We start from the raw sequence: 26018 nt of genomic DNA, 5'->3' as shown, positions 1-26018 counted from the left end.
AAGCAAAACAATCACATTGAGAAGTGCCCGCTCTGTGGGTGCAGCTGTTAAGATACTCAGACAGTAGAGGTCACAGATCAGGGCCAGGTCCTGGAATCATATGGGGTGATGCCTTAAGAAGGAGTGGGATTATGTCCCGACCATGTGACTGAAAAATGAAGATTGCAAAAAGAACAATTGATGGACAGAATGCCGAACAATGTCATACATTCACCCCAGTACAGAGATATGGGCCTAAATCCATTGTTTCTTTGCTCGCCAAGCCATTCCAGTTTGAACCCAGCCATATGCAAATCTGTCTTGACTCTATGCCCAATGGGAACAGTCCAGACCGAACTGCCAGGCCAGGTCCTCCCTAGACTGGAAACAAGCATTCTGGGACTGGTTTCGGGGTTTCACCCATCATCAGCCACGATAGCTTGACTCCAGTGGCATGGAGAACATGGCATGTCAGTTAGAACTGTAACCAAATACAATTTCTCTGGTGTACTGTAAAGAACAAAAAGGGCATTCACTTAGGACACATCCTAAAAAGGGAAATGTATAGCATCAAGATAACTGAATTATCAGTTTTGGCAACAATGACCGATTTTTGTGCGAAGAATCAACATATATAAGAAGCATCAATAACATTTATGCAGCACACAATATATTTAACTGTTCCTCTGTGCTACCTGTACACAGATGAGTAAAAGGTACGTGGAAATAGTAGTTTGCCCACAACTGCATGACGTATAAAGTGACTATATGCCATCGCACTTCCTGAATGCTGAAGCGGTCAACAATAACGAGTGAACTGTGTTTTGTGACTAAAAACAAGATGAGCTGTTCTAGAGGTCAAAGAAGCTTTTAGATATACATTAAAACAGTGATGTGAAGGAAACAAACCTTTTGTTCTTGAAGTTTCAGTTTTAGGGACACTCACTTATAAGACACTAATGAGTCATACTGTTTTATTTATGGAATTCTGGTTTCTGACTTATTTCCCTAAAATGGAACATGAATCTGGAGAGTGAACATATAATTCTCAGGGGAGGTTTATTCAATCTGTTGTAGGAGTATATCCACCACAGGGGTTGTTTATGTCAAAATATCTGTGCTTTGCGACCATAAAAGGAACAAAATATATTTTAAAAAACTGTACAAGTGATGAAATGAAATTCCGTATTTAGTAGAGCGCACAGCTACTTAAACTAAAGTGTCCTGGCGCATAGACAGCGGAGGTAGAAAGAGTGGAAGGAACCAGTTATTGATTAAAGAGCCAAGCATGTAAGGGAGGGGTCTCCAAGATGAGGAATTTACTGTTTACCCTATGGTGGATGTTAAGCTCTGCCTCCGAGATGTTAGAGAAAGCTGGTTGGATCAAAAAGATTTTTTCATGAAAAAAATGGAGCAATCTGCTCAGACAATTCTTCTGTACGTGGCCCTACATTGGAGCTGGTTATCGGTGAGGTGAAGGAATTAGCTATCCTAAAAATGTCCTAACTCTTATTTTGGGAGCTTTCGATCTTGGTTGGGAAGAAGTTTATTTTTGCTCTTTTCCCTAAAGTATGTGGTAAGTTTTTAAGTAGTCTTTATAAACCTTCCTGTCCTCAGGGTGGTAGGAGGTGGGATGCCCCAGACTCTGCTGAAGTGCCTTCTGAAACGGTGTTAATCTATATAATCAAAATCCCACAACTGCAAGAACGTGAAAATAAAGGTCAATATATAGCTGCCTATTTAAATTGTGCAGATTACCTATTGGCATCCCTCAAATATCAGAACAGGGGGGCGTGGCTAAGCGGCCAACGAGTATGGCGGCGTTTGTGTGAGGCTCCAGGGACCGGTGAAGGAGAGACGCGCTTACAGAGACGCTAGCGCAACAACGAATGAAGAAATGAGTTTGTGATGTGTAGCTCGCTCCCAAGCGGACTTCGTTTGCCGACTTTACCAACAGTAAAGAGGCTTAGTTTTGTGATAAACATCTTGCTCTAGACCGTTTTTACAGCGGACGCCATTTTGTAAGAGCCCACTGCGCTGCAGATCATCTCCTTTGTACCGCAAAGGCAAAAAAGGTACTTTTGTTATTTTGCAACATTACAAGGCATCGGAGAGCTCCTCAACACATATTACAAGCAAAGACTGAAGGTGGTGAAGCACCCTCATTTTACCTTACCCCGATGGCATTCTATGGTAATATGGGTGTAGTCGCCATTTTGTAAGAACACATCGCACGGCAGACAATCTCCTGCTTAATACCAAGACAAAAAAGGTACTTTTATTATTTGAGCAACTCTACAAGGCATCTAGGAGCTCCTCAACAACTACTATTAGCAAAGATTGAAGGTGGTGAAGCACCCTCATTTTACCTTACCCCGATGGCATTCTATGGTAATATGGGTGTAACAGTCATTCTGAGGAGAGTTTTTTATGACTAAAATGAAAACTATAGTCGATTCATAAAAGAAAGAATTGCGTCGACGTTTCGACCCTGGGGGGCGATGCGCTGGTTGTGCGCTACATGGGCGGGTCTTCATCAGGACTGTGCAGATGTTGGACAGCCTTATGCGAACCTCGGCTCCTCTTGGATACCTGGTCCTGTATAACAAGTATAAGCTGGTCCGCAGACTCAGCCAATATCTGGATAATCCTTAGATCTCTGTATTAATTAATCATACAGCTTGGTAAGATGAGTATGGTGTTGAGGTCTCGATTTGGGAAATAGCGTCTAGCTTCTTCGCTTCCTAATGCGATTGCGTAAGGAAGCGAAGAAGCTAAACGCTGTTTTCACGTTTCCCAAATCGAGACCTCAACACCATACTCATCTTACCAAGCTGTATGATTAATTAATACAGAGATATTGGCTGATATCCTTTCTTTTATGAATCAACTATACAAAATCTACTAGGACCCAAGAGTCAATCGATGTACCGATTAGATTATTGTATATATAGTTGACTTCACTAAATAATTCTGTCATTTGACATTTTTGTATGTTGTTTTAAATGTATATCAGTCATACACACAATGTATGTGGTTTATATGTTTTATGTTTGTTTGGACAGCAAGACTAAAGTTTTAATGCAATTCAGATAAAGCATATGACTAAAACTCTGCTTTAATTTACATAGTGGTCAGTGTGTTTTGTGCATATTGGTATAAGTACCATTATCTTTGTACCCTCACAGGGACGGATGATTGCAAATAACATAAAAAGGAAATACTATATCACTGTGTATTTCGGTCCGACAGAACCATTATTATCTGTTTTTATACCCACCCAGGTTCTGAGGGTTACAGGGTCACCCCATTACATTTAACAATTTTTAAACAAGGCAAAAGAAATTACCCAAATAACTACCGACTATTGCCCTTCTTGATATAGATGCAAATACTATGCCGGAAAACACTCCTGGAGGAGCTATCATCCTGGGCTTCAGATAACTTCATTATCCCCACTAATCAAACTGGGTTCTGTAGTGGCCAAGGAACTACAAATGATATACTGGCTCTCACGCGGTTAATGGATGCAGCCAAAGTATCAAAAATGCCTCTCTTCCTGTGTTTGATTGACTACACAGCCGCGTTCGACCATGTTGATTGTTCCAAACTTTGGGACAAACTGGAAAAGTGGGGTATACCAAACAGTTTTGGAACGGCTAAAGCAGCTCCACACAGACACATGGATCAGGGTCAAACTAGTGGCAGGGTCACAGCTCAAAACGAATCATGACCTCGAAAGTTCTCAAAGCAGGGGTGTGCCCTTGCCCCGATCCTTTTCAATTTCTTTTTGGCCGATCTATCTGGGGAGCTGGACTGTTGAGCATCCCATGCACCAAAACTGGGAAACAAGCTAATGTCAAACGCTGATGACTTGGTTCTAATTAGCCGGACGTCAATTGGCCTTCAGCAACTACTAAATACAACAAGCAGTTTTTCTAACTGGAACTCTCTTACAATAAACCTCAAGAAGACCAAAATGATGACAGTCAATTACCATAAAAAGAAGACCAATTGCTGGTTCCTTGACAGCCAACGTCTGGATCAAGTACAAAGCTATAAATACCTGGGAATATTAATGGATGACAAATGCGCTTTCAAACTTCAGTTAGAGGCCATACGACGAAAAGGGCCCACAACGTATTTATCATTGAATTCACTGAAGAGGCGGCTACCCGACCTTACGCTTGATCCCTTCTTACAGGTCTTGAGGGCTAAATTGCTGCAGACATTGACATACTGGAGTGAGGCCCTAAAAGGTAAAGATGCAGCAGTTTTAGATGTCATAATAGCCAATTCCTATAGAGCTATTTTCGATCTCCCTAAATATTTTCCCCGGCTCAAATCCGGCTAGAATTCGGGTTTCAAAGACAAGCGGTGGAAAGATGCAGCACCTACGTTAAATGTTGGCACAAAATCCGAAATGCTGAGGCAGGATCTTTAAATTCCCACCTTTGGAAAGCCCTGCACAATCAAGAAAAATATCCAGCAAGGGAATATTTGTTTGAATCGATTGAGTTACTGGACCTGTCAGAACTCTGGGCCGTTCCAACGGATCATGTATCCTTTAAAAAAGCAGTGAGAAAAACAACATCTATGCTATCAGTTTTGGAAGATAAAGCAATTCTTACTAAAAAGGCACACAGCTGGATAGTACTCAGTGACTATTTAAGGCTAAAACCCCAAGCCTACTTGAGTGCTGGAATTAAGATAAGCAGGAAGGAAAAGTTTCTAAAGTTGCACTTGGGGGTAATTGCGATCAAACCCTATCTTCCACCATGGGAAAGGAAAGAAGGCACTCAGACTTGTCGTCTATGCAGCAGTGGGAAGGAAGACATTATTCATGTCATCTGCAACTGCCCCAACTTCAAGGACATAAGATGCACCTTGTTACGTCCTTTTTTTAGGCATTACGGTATCCGGACATGTAGGCAGGCAGTGAAGCTTTGCTTTAACCCCACTGACGTCCAGCTTAACTGTCGGGTAACAATATTTTTTGAGATAGCAACGAAGAGACTTAAAACCTTGTTACCCAAAAACACCCTAATATGCCTTTTAAATGTAATATTAACTCTCTATCTTGTTTTAGTCGTACTTGCACTCTAATTATCAAACCTCTAACTTGGACAATGGACCTGGTTAAGCTGTGCCGTTTGCCCTGAGAAGTTGTGGCAGTTATGGTCAGTATTATTTAAGACTTAAGTCTACGAGAATCTCCTTTAAAAACATCTAAATTGTATAAATTAGGAATATGCAATTGATGACCTTGTTTTATACTATGTGGTTTTTAACTGCATTTATCTGTGGACAATGTGATTTTTTGTGTTCTGTATTTGCAAAGATTTTAATTAATCAAGCAAAAATAAATATATATCTATCTAACACAATAATGAATTCCACACCAGCAACGTCAGGAAAATCAAAATTAAACGTTTGAAGAAGAATCCACCCTCACCACCGAAACCATCATCTCCAGTTTCAACGGAACTGTTATTACAGGAGATAAGAGCCCTTAGACCTTTCGTTGAGGAAACCGTTCTAAACTACAAATTCTTTTATGACAATTGGTCTCTACTCGACACAAGACTCACAACAGTGGAACAAAATGTTTCCTCCCTTACTGAATCTTCCAAGTGTTTTACTTTCATGCAGACCCAAATATCATCACTTCAAAAGAAGGTTGAGGACCTTGAGAATCGAAACAGAAAAAATAATATACGCATCTAAGGTCTGGTGGAAGGAGCCTATTGGTTTCTTCAAATCCTTCCTCCCTAAGATTCTTCACCTATCTGAGGATGTCGTGTTAAATATACAACGCACCCATAGATTAGGTTGAGCTTCCATCAACAACTCTTCCTCACAACGACCAAGAGGAGTCATCCTGTATTTTCTTGAGTACACAGATTTATTGAAAGTACTGTCTGCTGCTAAAGCTATCCAACGTATTTCATGGTCTGGCTCGACGTTTTTTGCACAAGATTATTCTAAAGCCACAGCTGCCTGACGTTAATCTGAATACATGTCGTTTGGGTTCCATTATTACATGTTCTGCGTTCTTTATGTATTACAACATTAAATAGGATACTCTTTCTTCTCAAAGTCATGTTTGGCGTGGTTCTCCCCCGGCTCTGTCCAGTCTCCCTAGACGGTTCGTCTGCTCCTTTTGGTGCCATCCACCCCTACATCCATGTACCCTTTGTGTAGGTATGATATTTGTTTGGTCTTCGGTTCTTTGTTTTGTACTTCATTTCCTCATTTTTTTCTCCTCTGATGTCTGTATTCTCTCTACTTCTTTCTCCATCCATATACTTAAAATTGTATCTATCATTATATTCCTGCACTTTCCTTTATTTTTGTCTTTTCACCACTTCTGTACAAATTTTCTCTTTCTTTGCATTGCTCTACCAGTGTCTCTTCTATGGTTCCTCTTATCTGTTTTTTCTAATCTTTTTTGGTTTGAGATTTATTCACCCACTCACTTCTTTCTTTTTAGGTCTCGAACTAGCGTGCACAGCGCAGCAGTGTTGGCGCAGGCTTAGATTTTGTGTTAGCACAGTATTGGGGACTTGAACCAGCCCCTTCTTCCATTGGCTAGCTCCATAAATGGAGGCTAACCATTGGAAGAGATGGTTGTCAATCACTCTTCCCCAGTCACGACGCGATTCGTGGGCGTTTCTGGGTCTTTTTTTAAGTCCCGCCCCTTTTCTCTCAGTCATTCGGAGGTAGGAGTTTACTCATTTCCCCCGACCGCCGCAAGAAATCGGCCAGAAATCGTCCTCGGGTGAGTGCTTGTTTCCGGGTTTGAGGTGGAGTGGGACGCATCTGCGTGTTGTATTTCTGGCTGGATGGGGGTGGGCGTGCTGACTGGTCGGGCTGAGAGGAGCCGTGCAGGACAGGCTGCCATGCACTTTTCAGAGCGAAGCACTTGGAGTGAGCGCTTTGGTAAAAATAGCAGCAAGGCTGCTTTTCTTGGAACAATGACCTGATACGTATCCACCATGTGAAGAGCTGCAGCAGGACACATTGCCAACCCCCTGCAGACAAGCAAAGCTCCTTAATGCGGCTTACAGCGAACCCTCCCCTCACACGACAGCGCACAAAGCAAAAAAAAGTGACCTTTGTGAACCTTACTTGGCATCCGCACTTTCAAAACATGATGCCCGAACTAGGTTTACGTCTTATTTCTCTCACAGCTCACAGGTTAGGACTTCTGCTTAACTTTTGTCAGGAAATAAGTGCAGGGGTGGGAGTAAAACGCTGAACAAGAATGTTGGCACATTATCAATCAATCAATCAAAGCATTTATATAGCGCACTACTCACCCGGAGGGTCTCAAGGCGCTAGGGGAGGGGGATCCGCTACTGCTCGAACAGCCAGGTCTTGAGCTGCTTCCTGAAGGCGAGGTGGTCCTGGGTCAGGCAGAGGTGGGTCGGGAGGGAGTTCCATGTCTTGGCGGCAAGGTAGGAGAAGGACCGTCCCCCTGTGGTGGCTCTTCAGATTCGGGGGACGGCGGCGAGGGCGTGGCCGGCCGATCGAAGCTGGCGTTTGGGAGCGTAGAAGTTGAGGTGGCTGTTGAGGTATCCTGGTCCTTGGTTGTGTAGGGCTTTGTGAGCGTGGGTGAGGAGACGGAAGGTGATTCTCTTGTTGACCGGGAGCCAGTGCAGGTCTCTCAGGTGTTCGGAGATGTGGCTGCGACGGGGGATGTCCAGGATGAGTTGTGCAGAGGCGTTCTGGATCCGCTGAAGTCTCTTCTGGAGTTTGGCGGTGGTTCCTGCGTAGAGGGAGTTGCCGTAGTCCAGACGGCTGGTGACGAGGGCCTGGGTGACCGTCTTCCTGGTCTCGGTGGGGATCCACCGGAAGATCTTACGTAGCATGCGCAGGATGTTGAAGCACGACGAGGAGACAGCGTTGACTTGTCTGGTCATGGAGAGGGAGGAGTCCAGGATGAAGCCTAGGTTGCGTGCGTGGTCTGTTGGTTTGGGTGCGCTGCCTAGGGCAGGGGGCCACCAGGAGTCGTCCCAGGCGGAGGGTGAGGATCCCAGGATGAGGACTTACGTCTTGTCCGAGTGGGTAATGGGTTTTGTTGTTCTTTATATGCATCCCGCATGAGCTCTTCCCACGGCATTGCCCCCCGGGGTACTTACACACAGCTGGGCGCCGTCCGCATTAGCCCAGGGTGGAGACTGTAGACCCCTGCCCAGGGCACATAGCTTTCTGCCAACCTGCCATAGAGGCTTTTACCGGACTCTTGTTGACCACCCACATCACCTGGTGTCCCCACCCATGCCGGACACTGTGCCTGTAGAAGCGCTACTCTATCTATTAGGGGTCTGGGCAAGACTTTTCTCCTAGCGTAAAGGGTGCAGGTAGGCGGAAGCAAAGCTATCCCCTGTGTGGGACAATGTGCGGGATGGTCGCATTTTCTTCCTATGTTTTAAAACTTAATAAACATACTTTTGACAAAATACCAGTGGTGCTGGTAGAAATCCGATCAGCTAGCAACCCTAATCAGGAGACTTAAAGTTTGTTGCAGGATCACCACATTATTTATTTCTGCCACCCCCGATTGATGCCATAATAGTATAGTTTAGCCTATAAGTGTACTCAGAAGAATCCCTATCTGAAAACCTACAACTCACCCCTCATTCTCAGTGCTCACCCTGCACTCACAGTGATCACACTGAACTCACACAGTTCACCATGCACTCACACGAGCATACCGCTCACCATGCAAGTTCATGACATTCCACTCACTTGTCACTTTCACCACACACTCAGTTATCACACTGCATTCACATCATTCATGTTCCTCCTAACTAGCATTCACACAAGCACGGCGCTCACCCTGCACTCACAGCGACCATGCTGCACTCGTGATCCTTTGCCATGAACTCATGCCATTCTCCCTCCACTTACCCTGTGGTCACATGAGCACACAGCTCACCCGGCACTCACCGTGATCACATTGTACTCCCACCACTCACCATGCACTCGTGCTTTTCACCCTGCACTTACATGAGCACACTACTCACCCATCACTTGCACAGCTCTGTTTGCAATCTCACTCAAATAAGCACATCTCTTACCATGCAATCATTCCTCCCACTCTGCACTTTCACCCACACCCAAACTTATGTAACATCACTCACCCTGCAGTCACATGGGCACAGCATTCGCCCTGCACTCACAGCACACAAACAGGTACAGCACTCACCCTGGAGCCACACCACTCACCCTGGAGTCACACGGACAAACCTCTCAGCCTGCATTCATGCAGGCACTCTGTTCATCCTGGCTGCACACAGGGACAATTGTCTGCCAGAACTCATAGGGACACACCACTCACTGCATTATCACCCGTCACCACGCACTCACTGTTCACTCTCACAGATCACTCTTCACTCTCGCTGCTCACCCACAGGCACACCGCTCACCCTGCGTTTACACCGCTCACAACACCCTGCACCCACTCTTCTCACTCTGCACGAGCTCTCACTTGACACTCACATGGGCCCTCCTCTCACACTGCATTCATACAGCTCACCCGACACTCACATCAGCACATTTTTCACCTTACACTCGCACCACTCATGCTGCATTCACTCACACTATTCACCATCACCCAGTACTTACAAGAGCACAGATCTTACTCTGCACATATAAAAATTATACAACACTCAGAAAATACATATATTTCTACAAAGGCACCCACAGAATACCTGCTCTTTCCAAAGTACTAGATGTCTACTTAATTCCATCTGCAACAACGGGGCTGGTGCAAGAGGGAAGAGTGGACTGAGAATGTGGAATGGCACAATAAGGGAGACTGGGGCTGAGGATTTTGGGTATGGTGCTGTACTGAGGAACATGTCACACCTTCAGCCATTCCTGGCTTTCCATTCACCACAAAGCTTCATTCCGAAACAGTTTTGTGTGTGTTTTGTTACATTGTATGTTGGGGTCTCAAAAACCCAAAAAGGCAAAGTGTTACTGGGTAAAATATGGTTGCCGAACTCAAAGCATTTCATAAGATCAGTTGGATGCTGTAATATTACGTGTTAGAACGTGAATTAGTTCATTTCCAATACTGTAACCTCTTCATCCACATGTGAAACCAAATACAAGTCCCATACAGCTATTTTAAGGATGTGCAGTTTTAATTACAGTATACATGTAACAAACATAGACACGGCAATATATTATTGTTTTTGAATAGCGTGTAGAGAATAGGTTTTATTAAGCTTCACTGAAAGGCAAGGCAGGTACAGCAGAAGCAGCAGGCCAAGCTTTTCTAACACAATAAAAGAAGATGGACTAAAGGATGCATCAGTGGCAATGCGTCTGTGTGCGAGTGTGACAGAGTACAAATGAACGAAAGATTGCAAGAGATATATTGAGAATGTGTGTTTGAGAGTATGTGTGTTATGCGTGCAAGTGTGCTGCTGGTCAGGCAGACTGGAGGCTGTTCTTGCCTTATGAACAAGGGCACTAATAACATATGGATACATATGGCAAACTGCAGGCACTGACATGCCTCTATTAAAACACCATCATTGGCTGTGGGGACTCGAACTGTCTAACGGAGAAAGCCGCTACCCCAGTCATACCCAGCAGCAAGGAAACAGAACACGCGCCATCACACCTGGCTGAAGGCCCCGAAATAATGCATTTAATTCTTAGCATATGGGGTGAATCCTTAGCAAAATGTTGCAACTGATATTTGAGATAACTCTTGTCATAAGATTTTCTGTACTCATTTCATAGCGGAAGTCAACAGCAAAATACTGACCCTTGCATAACGGATTGAAAATTTTAGAGGTACTGCTGTGGCTGAAGTATCCATGGTATATTGCTGGTGCACGCATATTGAATGTACTCCTTGGCATAAGGGGTATACCCATGAAAAAATGATGACCTTGGTATAGTGGAAGTAACTTCTCACTTAAGATATTTGAAAACAAGCATTTGCAATGCAATACGTCTCGCATTAACACAAGTTTAAGCTATTGGCATTGTAAATGACAATGACTTTTATTAATGTTTTGGGTTTTAAAACACAAATAAAAGGAATTGCCATAGCTTAAACTCTTGCAAAAGAAAGACCTATTGCATTGCAATTAAGGGCCTTCTCAACCGCTTGTTAGATTGTGAATATCAGAGGAAGAGACCGGCCTGCAGTGTCTTCAAAGTAGTGATAAATAGTGCAGTGAAGAAGATATGTAAATGTTGTAAATTAAACAGACACAAAGTGTGAAGTGAGAGTTACATATGATTCGAGCTATAAATATTAACAAAGCACTCCAACACCTTTCGCTCTGTGATTTCACTGTCGCGGCTCAGGAGGAAGTGTGGGGGGGTAATTTCCTGCCCTCTCCGTGATTTGAGTGTGCACTGTGGCATTTGGTAATGTCATTGCTATCTTTGGGCTAATGAAAAACACTCCAGCTGTAGTAGGCCCCTGGCTTCACCTACTGGTGAAGGGCGGGCTGTGCTTTATGGCAGGCCTGGAGGGAGGGATGGTCTTGGCTGCAGCTCCTGCCTCGTACAGTGCTCCCGGTATTATTATTAGTGAGTGAGAGGTGGTGGTGGTGGTGGTGGTGGTAGTATTGGTGGTGGTATTGGTAGTGGCGGTGGTATTGAATTGGTGGTGGAGGTGCTGGTATTGGTGGTGGTGGTAGGGGTATTGGTGGTGGTGGTATTGATGGTGGTGGTTATGGTGGGATTGGTGGTGGGGAGATTGGTGGCAGTAGGATTGGTGGTGGTGGTATTGGTATTTGTGGTGGTGGTAGTGGTATTGGTGGTAGTGGCATTGCTACTGGTGGTAGTGATATTGGTGGTGCTAGTAGTTGTGGTATTGGTGGTGGTATTGGAGACAATGGTGCTATTGGTGGTGGTGGTAGTGGTATTGGTGGTATTGTTATGGTGGTGGTATTCATTTTGGTGGTGGTGGTATTGGTTGTGGTGAAGGTGGTAGTAATGGTGGTGGCGGTGGTGGTAGTGGTAGGGTTATTGGTGGTGGTGGTAAAGGTGGTGGTAATCATATTGGTGGTGGTGGTATTAGTTGTATTGGTGGTGGTATTAGTATTGGTGGTGGTATTAGTATTGGTGGTGGCGGTATTGGGGGTAGAGGTGGTGATGCTATTGGTGGTGGTGGTATTGGCAGTGGTAGTTTTAGCGGGGGTGGTATTGGTGGTGGAGGTTTTGGTGGTGGAGGTTTTGGATTGGTAGTGGTACTGGTTGGTATTGGTGGTGGTATTGGTACTGGTGGTGGTATTGGTGCTAGTACTAGTGGTGGTATTGGTGGTATTTGTGGTGGTGGAGGTGTTATTTGTGGTGGTGGTTGTAGTGGTGATGCTATTGGTGGTGGTGTTGTTGGTGGTGGTATTGGTATTTGAGGTGGTATTGGCATAGGTGGTGGTGATAATGCTGGTGGTGTTCGTGGTGATGCTATTGGTGGTGGGGTTAAGGGTGGTGGTGGTATTAGTGATGGTTGTATTGGTATTTGAGGTGGTATTGGCATAGGTGGTGGTGGTTTTGGATTGGTGGTGATATTGGTGGGGATATTGGTGGTGGTGGTGGTATTGGTAATAGTGGTACTATTGGTGGTGGTAGTGGAATTTGTGGTGGTGTATCGGTGGTGGTGATATTTGTGGTGGTGGTATTAGTGGTGGTGGTATTAGTGGTGGTGGTATTGGTTTTGGCAGTGGTATTGGTTTTGGCATTTGCAGTTGTGGTATGGTATTGGCGGTATTGGATTGGTGGTGGTATAGGTGGCAGTGATATGGATATTGGTTGTGGTATTGGTATTTGCGGTGGTGGTATGGAATTGGTGGTGGTATTGATGGTGGTGGTGGTATTGATGGAGATGGTGGTATGAATGGTGGTGGTATGAATGGTGGTGGTGGTATTGTTACTAAAACAAGCTTTTAAAAACAACTCGTCGGGTAGCTTTAGTACAGATGACATTAACACAGATGTGCTGTTGTCAGCTTCAGCCCATTAGCACAGGATTATGTGCTATCTGGAATTCACATTCAAGTCAGAATAAAGTTTATTTAGACCATTGATCTTTAAAGTACATAGAATACACATTTTGTATTTTTAAAATTCTTAAAATCATTACAAAAACAGCATCTCATTCCATTAAGAACTATGAATTTTCATATCCTTGATCATAGTTATATTAAAAACAATTTCATACAGCAGCTAAAAAAACATTCAAATATCCCATGAGAGAAGCTACTGCACTAAAACCCGTTATAAAATGTTACCAAGGATAAAACTTGAATCTTTATTCCTCATTACTCAATCTAACTCTCCATTCCCTATTCTATGAACAACCTTTTAACAGCCTGGATAAACTTTGCCACAGCTATGGCGATATCAAGGTGATGCATGTCCATGAGGAGCTCGATTGCTTGCAGACTATATTTTATGAAAATTGGACGTTAAAATTGTTTTCGCTGGACTACTAATTTTTGACAATCCATTAATATATGCAAGCAATTACATTTCATACTGATCCTGCATGTACATCTGCTATCTGGACCCATCAACTCTTTTTTTATTTTGTCGTTTGACGGAGCTGGATTGATCTCAATTCTCATACTTAATAGTTCCATTCTAAGCTCCTGGTTTGGTAGGGTGTCTAATTAGGGATACCAATTTTCTTTCCTCCAGCTATTTATCACGAGTTGCACAGACTCTTTTTTGACAGACACTCCATATCATTCAGTCTAGACAATTCCTTCCCTAGGATTTTAAGCTCACTTTTTGATTCAGCAATATGCAGGGACTGTGGGTCCATTTCCACTTTTAACTGATCACAGATGGAATACAGTTTCTTTCTTATTCCTTTCACCCATCTAAGTTCACTCTGCTGAATGTCCTACATACACCATTGTGACACTTTCATCTCTTCTCCTGTTCCCAGCCGTTTCCAGAATCTTAGCAAACCCACTTTTACCTGGACATCCCACAAGTTCACATCTAGCTCTAATCTAATTGACTGTATCACTGATGAGCTAGGTAATGACAACAGTACTTTTAAACATTTCCCTTCCTTGCTGTTCCAGGTACTTTTCCCTCCTAAACATAAGATTTCTGCACCATGCTGCATTTCTGGGGGGATCATTGCATTGAAGGCCTTCAGCAGTGGTCTATGGGACATGGCACCATAGCTACGACTTAAATTTTTCATCCCGCAAACTGAAGCTAGGACTTTAACTTTCTGGGCCTCCAGGTGGGTAGTCCATTTTAGAGACTTGTCAAACCATATTTCAAGGTATTTATACTGGTTGACAATCTCTAATTTTGTTTGCCCCAAAGACCAATTAAACTTTTGATATCTTTTCCCAAAGCACAGAATTTTTGTTTTATCCTTATCCACTGTAAGGCGTTTAGATGCACAATATGTATTGAACGCATTTAGCGGTCTTTGCAGACCCAACTCTGATTGGTCTAATATTACTAAGTCGTCTGCGTACAATAAACAGGATACATGCTTCCCATTAACTTTTGGACTTGCACTTCTATCGGTCATAAACCCTATCTGAGGCCATTATTTATAGATATTTCCGGAGTCAAACCCCCTATTGTATCTTTAATGACCTGTGCCCAGTTCTATCTATGCAACTCTCGAATTATTGCAAGGAGATCCTCCGGAATATTATAACTTCTTAGCGTCTTCCAAAGGCTCTCCCTATTCACAAGGTCGAATGCTGCACGGAAATCAACAAAAACAGCAGTATAATCTACCCTGCTCTTCCATGGATTTCCGTGCTAATGCCCATAAGGCAAAACACTGATCTTTCGTTGAGTGCCCCTCTTTGAAGCCTCCTTGTTCGAACAGTACGATCGAATGTAAATCCACCCAGTCCTTTAATCTGCCAAGTATTATTTTCAAGAATACTTTCACTCCAATATCTAACAGATTAATGAATCTAAAGTTCTTAGGATCATTCTTATCACCTTTCTTTTGCAGAGGCCTAATACCAGCCCCCCTCCAGGATTTAGGAATAATTCCTGCATCTAAAACACCTAAAAACATCCGAGGGAGAAATTGTGCCCACCAGTTTAGCAGAGTTTAAATTATCTCAGCAGGTAGATTATCTGGCCCGGCGGCTCGAGTTGGATTTAACTCCCAGATAGTTTCTTTCACTTTTTCTACAGAGAAGGATTAACTTAGCTCTTTTGCCACCCTTCCTCTAAGGACACTTCCCTTACTTATTACTGGCACATGACTAGCCATATATAATTGGCCTAAATACTCCTGCCAGGCTTTCTCATCGACTACACAACTCAGGGTTCCAGGGGTCCGATGTGAGGCGTCATGGATCAACTTCCAGAACGGTTTCACATTTTTTGTTTCTATTGTTTCCAGTAAGTTTTCCCAACATTTTTCTTTAAAAATTCTCTTCTTAGTTCTTACAAGTATTTTATATTCTTTCTTTAGTTTATTTATTTTAGTTAGACCCCCCCTGATCATACCTTAGCCGTAGGGACCTTTCTACTCTCATTATCCTTTTTTTTGGCCTACACACAGGATCGAACCAACTTGCTTGCTTTCTGAGAGTTGATCTTACATTTTTAGCATCCGTTTCCTTCCTTTTCAAGTCAACTCTAAGACATTGTACAATCTGGTTAATTTTATCCTTAAACCATGAGACCTTTTGATCAGCAACTTCCTCCAAGGTTACAATCTGTTGGAAACTCGCTAATGTCGCTAGGCATTCATCTGTTAATTTTGTAGTCAGATGTTTTGTATATGATATAGTCTGCCGAAGGACTCTTGCACAAAATGTTAAGGGCCCCCCGTTAATTCATAATTAAGGGCAGTATGGTCGCTTTCCTCTCGCTAGCTTACCATGCATTTTTTTTACCCTATCACAGTTCCATGTGTTCACGAACACAATCTATGGGGCGGAGTTGATTACCTCTTCTAAATGTCTGCTTTGCTGGAAGTTCAGATTCTACCCTACCATTTAAACTAATTAACCCTTTGGAACTCAAGAATTTCCCTAAGGCTTTATCTTGTTTAGTCATGGTACATGTGGCGAACAGTGCTAGCATTAAATCAAACGTTTTTACGAATTCTTTTAGCCAAGGATCTAAATTTTTAGGGTTTAGTTTGTGGTTGAAATCCCCTGTGATAATTAACAGATCATTTCCAAATTTACATGAGTTAATTCGCTAATCATTTCTAAATCGATTTTACGTGGGGGGTTGAAACAGACATGAGATAATGCCCGGTTACTCACCGGTAATACCCATTACTCCAAGTCCTGGTCTCCCCGTCCCATTCCTGATACATGAGCAGCTAGTCTGCTCTACAGAACCCCTACCTAGCTGAGCTGTTGGCACTTCCCCCTAGGATGACGTCACCATCACGTGACTACAAAAGGGGGAAGTGCCGGAAGAATCATCCTGAAAATACCAAAGACAACAGAACGAAACACATACAATCACCCACAGAAAACCCAAAACAGGGAGGGAGGGAAGGGCTCAGGAATGGGACGGGGAGACCAGGACTTGGAGTAATGGGTATTACCGGTGAGTAACCGGGCATTACCTCCTCGTCCTGGTCTCCCCGTCCCATTCCTGATACATGAGCCCATACCCAAGCACATGGTGATTGTAAGAAGAAAACAGACCAGAAGTATGCCAGAAAAACAGGTCCATTTTAATCAAATCAAACAGTACAAATCATAAATCAAGCACTGCAGACAGGACACTAGTCCCAAAGGCAGCGGAGGCCGCCATCCCCAACTCCAGACGATAAAGGGCAACAAAAGTGTGGGGAGAAGCCCACGTAGCAGCATTGCAAATGTCTCGCAAAGAGGCACCCCTGAACATGGCCCAGGAGGACGAAACGCTCCGAGTCGACCGACCCTGAACAGTAGAAGGCAGGGGACATTGGACCGAATCATAAGCAGAAACCACTGCGCCCTTGACCCAACGAGACAAGGAGGACAAAGAAGGACGAAGCCCTAGACCAGACAGGCCGTAGGTGACGAATAGGGAGTCAACCTTACGGAAACCAGCCGTACGCTCCAAGTAGATGTGGAGAGCCCTCAACACATCCAAAGAATGGAGGAGCTCCTCCTCAGGAGAGGCAGGAGCAGGAAAAAATACAGGGAGAAAAATATCCTCCTGACAGTGAAAAGTGGAAATCACTTTAGGGAGAAAAAATTGACTCGGTCTGAGAACGACCTTGTCAGCGCAGAAGCGCAAGAAGGGGGGGGAAGCCAACAGCGCACCAATCTCACCAACCCTACGCCCAGAGGTAATGGCCACCAGGAAGACAACCTTGGCAGAAAGGAACTTCAGGGCCACGGAGTCCAAAGGCTCAAACGGGGGACCCGTCAAAGCCCGCAGAACCAAGGGCAGATCCCAAGGAGGCACAGGGGAACGGGAGACAGGACGTTGGAGCAAGAAACTCCTCAGAAGGCGAGCCACCAACGGGGACACAGACGAAACAGAGGAACCCCGAAAGGCAAGAACGGCAGCCCACTGCGCCCGCAGGGAAGAAACAGCCAGTCCCAAGACAAAACCATCCCGTAAAAAGTCCAACACCCGCACTGCCTCACAGGATACAGGAGAGAGATCCCTCCCATGACACCAGGAGGAAAAATTCTTCCAGTGACGGGCATAAGACTTCAAAGTGGACGGACGCCGGGAAAGCTGAAGACACTGGGCAACCTCCAATGAGCAACCCAGACCCAGCAAACTCAACCTCTCAAGTGCCAAACCCCCAGCCGGAGGCGACGCAGGGAGGCAAGACTGAGAAGAGGAGCCCGCAGGGGGGAGGGAGACAGGGGAAACCTCCAATGAGGGCAAACGGCAAAAGTCAGCAGCAGGGGAAACCAAGACTGCCGAGACCACTCCGGAACCACCAGGAGAACCTCCGCCCGATCCAAACGAATCTTCCGGAGGACCCTCGTTTTCAGAAACAACCAAACCCTGAGAGGAAAGGCCAGCCATCAAATTGTCCACTTTCACAGACTGAGGGAACTCATCAGCAAAACCCTCAAGAGGGTAACGTCTGGACAGGAAACGAGGAAAAGAAGACTTATCCACCTCCTTCCATTCGTGAGACAGCACATTGCGCACTGCACCATGCAAAGGCAAAGTATCCGGAGCAGGCTGGACATACTGTGTAAAAAAGTCATCCTCAACCACAGCATCCGCAGGAGGAGAAAAACCCAAGTTGGACCTCACATGGGCAAACAGGTCAGCGAGCTCAGCACCCTGAACAAAACGACCACGGACACCCTCATCCTCACCAGGATCAACGTCATCCTCAGGAGCAACTTGTGGATCTAAAGACACACGAGGCACCTTGGGAGGAGGCCCAGCAGCGTCCCTAGCCAGGAAAGCAGCAGCCACAGCCTCATTAATAATGAGGCGCAGGGCATCAAGAGGAGCCGCAGAAGAAGAAGCATCCAAATCCATAGCGGAAGCCAAAAAGTCCAAACAACACTCCAACAGGCACCAACAAGGACAAAAAACATCCCAACCAGGACCCCAGATATAGCCGAGGACCCGAACACCTGTGGGAGGAGAAAAAAACCAGGCCGGCATAAAAAGCCCAGCCAGCCGCCAAAATCGCCCCTTAAGAGGATGCCGGACACCAAACTCTACAGAACAGCCCCTGCCCGCTATAGCAGGGCGAAAAAGGACCGGAGAAAGCCCAGGAACGGCCGCTGGAGCAGACCAACCAAAGCAGGTGAGCATCACGAAGCACAAACACTAAAAACGGCCGCTAACGCGAGCCGCGTGTAAAGTAGTGCCCCCAAACAGAGCCGGCTGCTAACGCGAGCCGTGTGAAAGAAACAAGCCCCCAAAACGGAGCCAGCGCGGGGAAAAGGCAGCGCAACAAGCACAGGCGGCCGCTAGAGCAGGTCGCCGCAAAAACAAAGGAAAACAGCCAGGAGACTTACCAGGACACAGGAAGCCTCCAAACAGCACAGCCAGGAACGCGGTCGTAGACTGCAGAATAGAAAAAACAGGATGATTCTTCCGGCACTTCCCCCTTTTGTAGTCACGTGATGGTGACGTCATCCTAGGGGGAAGTGCCAACAGCTCAGCTAGGTAGGGGTTCTGTAGAGCAGACTAGCTGCTCATGTATCAGGAATGGGACGGGGAGACCAGGACGAGGAGGTAATGCTGGGTTAAAGTGATTGTAAGTGGGCAGCTGTGCTGCTTAAAAAAAATGGTTTCAGCTGAAGCAGCACATGTCCGGCCTGCAGTAAGAGAAACTCAAAGTAAATAGTGCTTACAGACTAAATAACAGGTCCTGTGTAACAACGGAAGTAAAAGGGCCAGTCGCCATTGGGAGGTTACAAATGAAGACAATGCCGTACTAAGGAGGAACTAACAAGCCTATTAACGAATCCGAAGGCAGCATTCACGAAAGACAATGACACAAGCCAATGAAGAAAATGGGAGGAGCGAGTGTGCAGCTTCTCTCCCATACTCTACTACAGCAGTCTCACAGAGGGGGCAGTGCATGCATGCGGCTGCTAGGCTCAACCTAAAAATGAGATTTTCGCCTAGGAAAGGCCAAGCTTCCCTAGTACCTCATGAACGTACTGGAATATTTCAGGAATGCCCTATAAGGGTCTGTAGAGTTTCAGCAAATTTGACACCAAAAGTTTCAAAAAATTCTCAGGGGATAAGTACTCGCTTTAAATCATCTACAAGAAATCTGTTAACTTGTTTTGCTTGCTGGAATTTGAGAGATGAAGTATCACACCCCACCACTTACAGAGATATTCTTTTTCCTATCATGGCTATGAGGCAATTTCCTGAAATGCTGGTAACAGAACTGGCTTAAGGGTGGTGAGACCAGTGCAGCTGTACCTGGCGTGGACTTTGGTGGGGGGGTGGTGCTTTGTTTAAAACTTATTTTGGTTTAAAAACACATGAACTTTTTTGTGTATCAGGCAGTTTTAATGCAAAAATAAAAATGTCAAGATAGCTCTGGTGAACAATGTTCATACTGGTGAGAGTTCGGTATGTTGTCTAGTGGCAGTTTTGGCTCAACGTAAAGTAGCACAGAGGGTTAATATGCCTGCTGTAAAGAGCATGTACCATGCAGATCACAGAACTGAGTAGGAGTAAACTATGAGTAGCACTATAAAAAATGTAATGTACGTCAGAAAGAGGCTATGGAGAGATGAGGTGCAGGGTTGGAGAGTGGTAGTGAGGAAATTCATGGAGGACGCGGTTATGGGGGGAGAAGAGCGCCAAAAAAAAGACTATTGTAACGGCTGCTACCAATGCTCAAGCAGGCCACGGCTATTAGTCTTAGCCCCACCTGAAGTTTGGTTCTAGATGCGCCCCTGGTCATAAATAAGATGGACTCTCCTTCCTATCCCAAATGGAAACAAGCATTTGAAATGCAACGGTCTCGCCTTTGCCAAAGTTAGAGCTATTGGCATTGTAAATGACAAAATGTGTATTTATGTGTTGGTTTTGAAAACAGATAAATAAATGGCATGGTCATTTAAAAAATGTCAATAGCTTAATTTCTCGCAAATGCGAGACCTATTGCATTTGCACCCACCCACACACCCACAGAGAGCCCCCCCACACACACACACCGAGAGCCCCCCCACACACACACACACCGAGAGCCCCCCCACACACACACACCGAGAGCACCCCCCCCCACACACACACGCACAGAGCCTACACACACACACACGCACACATACTATTAGTATATATGCTTACTATATTGTATGACGTCGCAGTCTACCCACATGTAACGTTCGATTTAAATTAAAAGGCCAGATGTGCATATAATGTTGAAATCGGGCATTTTTTTTTACATATCTTGAAAAGCATTGGCGCCTGGTCTGGTATTGAAAGGCACAGAAGAATTAAGTAGGGTTTGGACAGAAGGGTGGAGTCACTTCCATGGAACTATTATGGACTGCCCCCTCTTGACAGAGCACAGAGAGGTTATTCTCCTGCCTCTGAAAAGGGGTAGTTGGAAAGTTGGTCCAATTGGCACACAATACCCTATATACGGTCTAATCTTAGATGGGAGAGTCGGGGGTGAAGGGACTGCTCTCGAGTAGTTAAATATTTATCAACAATTATTCGGACATCTGTATTCTTTGTCAAGCTTGCACTATTTCCTTCACAAATTTGGATTATTTGAAGCTTCTTGTCTACGGAAGACAATGCAGCCAGCTAAAAATGCAGTGCGGTTCCAAATAAGTCAATTTTTGGCAAAGTCAATAGGTCTTGCAATTAGAATACAAGAGCACAACGTAGAGGGTGATGGGGAGAAGCACAAGCAAAACAGAAACACAAAGTGCACTAGGAGAGCAGTACAATAGGGTAACAGCTGGAACAAAAAATGCACTCATCAACTGCTTAACCAAGAATAACAAGAAAGGGGGCGGGCGAGAGACTAAACGAAGAGAGGAGCCAGAGAAAGAGAGGGTTAAGAGAAAGACTGGAAGAGGCACAGAGTTTATACAGAGGAGATGAGGAAAGTAAAAGAGGGAGAAAGGAGAAAGTTAGAAAGGCAGAGACAGGGGTGGAGGAGTGAAAGGGGGAAGAAGAGTGTAGCAAAGGGGTGTCAGCGAGTGAAAGGGATACAGAAACAATCAGAAAGAGGGTCTGACCAAGACAGACAGAAGAGAGAAAACGTTAGAGAGAGGGGGAATAAAAGCAGTACAGGTGGGAACGGGATACGGGGTGTGAGAGGGAAGGAACAGGGAAGAAAGGTGGAGGCGGAGAGGGAGGATAATTAGCGAGGAGAGGAATGATTAACCTGAAGGAGAGAAAGAGAGGATACCTTTGGGGGAAAGTATTGCTATAGCGCCCAATGAGGCGCACATGAGGCTAGGTGGGCACTGTTGGGGGCTTCGCTGCCTTTCGTGAGAAGGAGGCAGAGAAAAGGTGGAGGCACGGGCAGACATTAGCAACAAGTTAATAACTACATTTTATTTGACATAGCATTAAATGGCGCACGGGTGGCCTCGGAGCGCCAAAAAAGAAACAGCGAGGCCTAAAACTAAAGAAGAGTCGTAAAAACGGGAGGACCTCAGTGGGGAGCTCAGGTTTCCTTCTGAGTCCCCCGTAACCCTGGCACAGATGCCTCTGCCCTCTCCGCGGATACCCACCTTCAGGAAAGGGTGCCAGCAGCACTGCCACACGCACAGACACAAAGTCACGGAGCATCTGGCCCGCCAGATCACCATTTCATCCCTTTCCTTACTGCGCCCGTTTAGATCATTCCTTCGGTATAGTGCCACGTGCAGCCGGGAGCTGCATCGCGGCACTTGAGAGTGTAGCGGTGCCAGCTAGAATATGCAGAGATGTCTTCCGAACGGAGTAGGGTCCCTCACCTGTCCTCGGAGGGTGGGGGTCGTCTGGTTCTGCCCAGTCCTTGACATATGGTCGCGCTTTGCCCTGCCACCCTGCACAGCCCGCGCTCCCGGATCCTGTGCCCGGGCTCCGCTTGGCTGCTGTGCACAGTCCTCGTTTGTACAGCAGCGGGAGCCAGGGAAAGGGGAGGAGAGGAAGAGGGTGGATGTTGTGGGGGAAGAGCGGTCCCGGCTCCAGACCAAGAAATTCGGGCCAATCTGCAGTCGCCAGAGCCGGGTGTGTGCCAGTGCCAGGGCCCAGCGGATGCCAAGCCCGCCGAGGAGGACGTGCAGGGAGAGACTGAAGGGGGAGGGAGGGCGGCCGACCCAGACTGGGGCAGGAGAGCCACCGACCCCCGGACATGGAGGGGAGGAGGGCTGCCGATCCCGGGACACAGAGCGAGACTGGGGAGGACGAGTTGCTGCCGATCCGGGGGGGGGTTTGGGGGAGGGGGCGGCGGGCAGCACACCGAACGAGGCAGCAGGGCAAGGGGCAGCAAGCACAACAAACGCGGCGGGGGGGGGGGTGTTCAGGACAGCAAGCACTCACCCGAGGACTTCTTCCGGCGGCGGTCGGGGGAAATGGAAACCAAAAGCGCCGGCAAAAAAAAAGTAAGCGCCCACCGCTTACTTTTCGGCGGCGGCGGCGTCCCTCAAGCATCCTCGCTGAGCCCCACCCTCTTCAACGTCTACATGAGCCCCCTCGCGGCCATCGCACGCCAACACAACCTCAACATCATCTCCCACGCCGACGACACCCAGCTGATCCTCTCCCTGACCAACGACCCCGCCGCCGCCAGAGCCAACCTTCACGAAGGGATGAAAGATGTAGCCGAGTGGATGACAACCAGCCGCCTAAAACTGAACTCGGACAAGACGGAAGTCCTCATCCTGGGCTCCTCGCCCTCCGCCTGGGACGACTCCTGGTGGCCCCCCGCCCTGGGCACCGCACCCAAACCGACAGACCACGCACGCAACCTGGGCTTCATCCTAGACTCCTTCCTCTCCATGACCAGACAGGTCAACGCCGTCTCCTCGTCGTGCTTAAACATCCTGCGCATGCTACGGAAGATCTTCCGGTGGATCCCCACCGAGACCAGGAAGACCGTCACCCAGGCCCTCGTCACCAGCCGACTGGACTACGGCAACGCCCTCTACGCCGGAACCACCGCCAAGCTCCAGAAGAGACTCCAGCGGATCCAGAACGCCTCGGCCAGACTCATCCTCGACATCCCACGACACAGCCACATCTCCGGACATCTAAGAGACCTGCATTGGCTCCCCGTCAACAAAAGAATCACCTTCCGTCTCCTCACCCACGCACACAAAGCCCTACACGATCAAGGCCCGAGCTACCTCAACAACTGCATCAACTTCTACGCTCCCAAACGCCACCTCCGATCAGCCAGTCACGCCCTCGCCGCCGTCCCCCGCATCCGGAGAACGACAACAGGAGGAAGGTCCTTCTCCTACCTGGCCGCCAAGACCTGGAACTCCCTCCCGACCGACCTGCGCCTGACCCAAGACCACCTCTCCTTCAGGAAGAAGCTCAAGACCTGGCTGTTCGAGCAGTAGCATCCCCCCCCCCCCCCAAGCGCCTTGAGACCCTCCGGGTAAGTAGTGCGCTCTATAAATGTCTTTGATTGATTGATTGACCGCCGCATGGCATTTTGAAAGGGGAAAGATGAAGAAAAAAAAAAAATACGACGGAACGCCCACGAAACGCCTCGCACAATAACAGACAGATCTCTCTTCCAATGGCTAGCCTCCATTTATGGAGCTAGCCAATGAAAGAGAGAGGCGGGCCAAAGCCAACATCTGTCTAACAAAAGATTTCGCCTGCGCGAACGCTGCTGCGCAGCGGACGCCAGGCGAAACCTAAAAAACGAAATACTTTCCCTGTCATACTCAACCAACCCCCATCACCATCACTACCTTCCTTCCTGCAGCTGTGCTTTCCGCTTTCAATAAGAGCAGACAATCAGGACTGCGCTGACCGGCTCTCAAAGAGCCTTGTCAACTAAGCCACGAAGGACTTTATGATGTAGTAACAGTGAATGAAGAGTTTTGTTAACAACTGCTGCTATGTCACAGCAGTGAGTTACCAGATTTAGAATGTGGTATACACAGGCGTTCTATGGAAGACATGAAAAACCAAATGAATTACAGATGAACATAACACAAATGTTCTACTTCACTGTGAGTGTCAGAATTTAGTATAACTAAATTTCCTTGTTTAACCCACAAATGCATCACTGTTACCACGTAGCCTTACCACACCAGCAAAATCTCACTCAATGTTGGAGAAACACATGTTTCATATCAAAACTCAAGGCGCTGGAGCACCACTCTGCAAGTCAGAGAAATAGACACTTTGCAATCGGCGTATCACAAATTATTTAAACACAGAGTCCCGGGGAAAATATTTAAAGACCCAGCGGTACTCTATCCCCGAACTAAACTGTATATAATAACCAAGAAACCACAAATTATGTGGATTACTTTGGCATGCAGCAAATCCCCCAATCCGAACCTCTTCAAGAACCCCACCAGATACAACAGTCACTGACTGACTTTCTGAGCATCGTCTTAAAACTAATTAGGTTACAGTGTGCGACATAAGATCACATAAGTAAACAATGTTAAAGATTATGAAATTACCTAGTTTCTGGCCGAGAAAAGTCATGCTGTGATATGCCTTTTCTGCTGCTGCAAGATGGGCCAAAGCCGCCAGCAGTGAGGACCAGCTGACCCCAGCTGCCTTGTTACCCTCCTTTTCCTTTTCCACATTGTCCTTGGCTTTGTCATAGGAGAAGATTCCGAGATGGGAGAAAAAAGTCTCCAGGACAGCCTGCTCCACTGGAACAGGAGGATTCATGGCCAGTGTAGCAATGCAATCACTCATCATGATCTCTGGCTCCTCGTCGCTATCGTCATAGTAATACTCCTCCTCCACAACCTGCTCCTGGAGGGAAGCAGCACCTGTTTCTTCTGGCCAAAGCATCCAGAGGGAAAGGCACAATGCCTAGATACCGGGGCACTCTGTCCAGTTCCTCCTCTCAGGACCAACCAGGCATGGTTCCAGCAAGTCATGGGCGACGATTTGACACAGGAAAAGAATGCATTACTAGAGGTCTCAATCTTTCAAATTCAATACAGCAATGTACACATTTGTCGACGGAGGAATGCTAATTTCGGCCGTCTGTCCGTTGTCCGTGAAGGTTTCTTTAAAGGACGCCATTTGTCCGTAATTTTACCTGCTGTTGGGTGACCAATTGTTGGGCCAATCATGTGCCTTTCTATCACCAACCGTTCCTCCAATCGTTGCGAAGAGAGAACAAACAAAGCGATCTAGGATTGGCTTGAAATCAGCCAATCCTAGAGCTTGTTAGTACACTGGAGGAGTGTACTTATTGGCCTGATGCGTCAGGGCCAATGAAAACAGCTACGGTACTACCGGATATGCAGAGCAAGTGTTCAGCCTTTAGCTGTTGCATTTTTGAATCACCAGTCTGCCGTGTACTAGCGGTTTACCAGCAAACTTCTACTCATTCCGATTTGGTGATCGGTATGTTTAGTTGCTGCTTTCTTTGCCTCATGAAGTGTGATAAGCGTTTATTTTCAGTGTATGTTCACTGTGCCTCACTCTTT

At 46.3% G+C, this 26018-nt stretch overlaps 1 protein-coding gene across 1 annotated transcript in view; it reads right to left on the bottom strand.

The window, feature by feature from the left end:
* Positions 1 to 25674, bottom strand: part of KICS2 (KICSTOR subunit 2) — a 63087-nt gene extending 37413 nt beyond the window's left edge. Inside the window, exon 1 of the mRNA XM_086919055.1 lies at positions 25029 to 25674. Coding sequence (XP_086775181.1) covers positions 25029 to 25371 — 343 coding nt within the window. The 5' untranslated portion in view covers positions 25372 to 25674. The remainder of the gene's footprint in view (positions 1 to 25028) is intronic.
* Positions 25675 to 26018: the final 344 nt, after the last annotated feature.

This window comes from Lissotriton vulgaris, chromosome 1_1 (genome assembly GCF_964263255.1).
Source record: "Lissotriton vulgaris chromosome 1_1, aLisVul1.2, whole genome shotgun sequence".
NCBI lineage: Eukaryota > Metazoa > Chordata > Amphibia > Caudata > Salamandridae > Lissotriton > Lissotriton vulgaris.
Note: the sequence above shows the minus strand (reverse complement) of the source record. Positions and strands in the feature narration are given on the sequence as shown.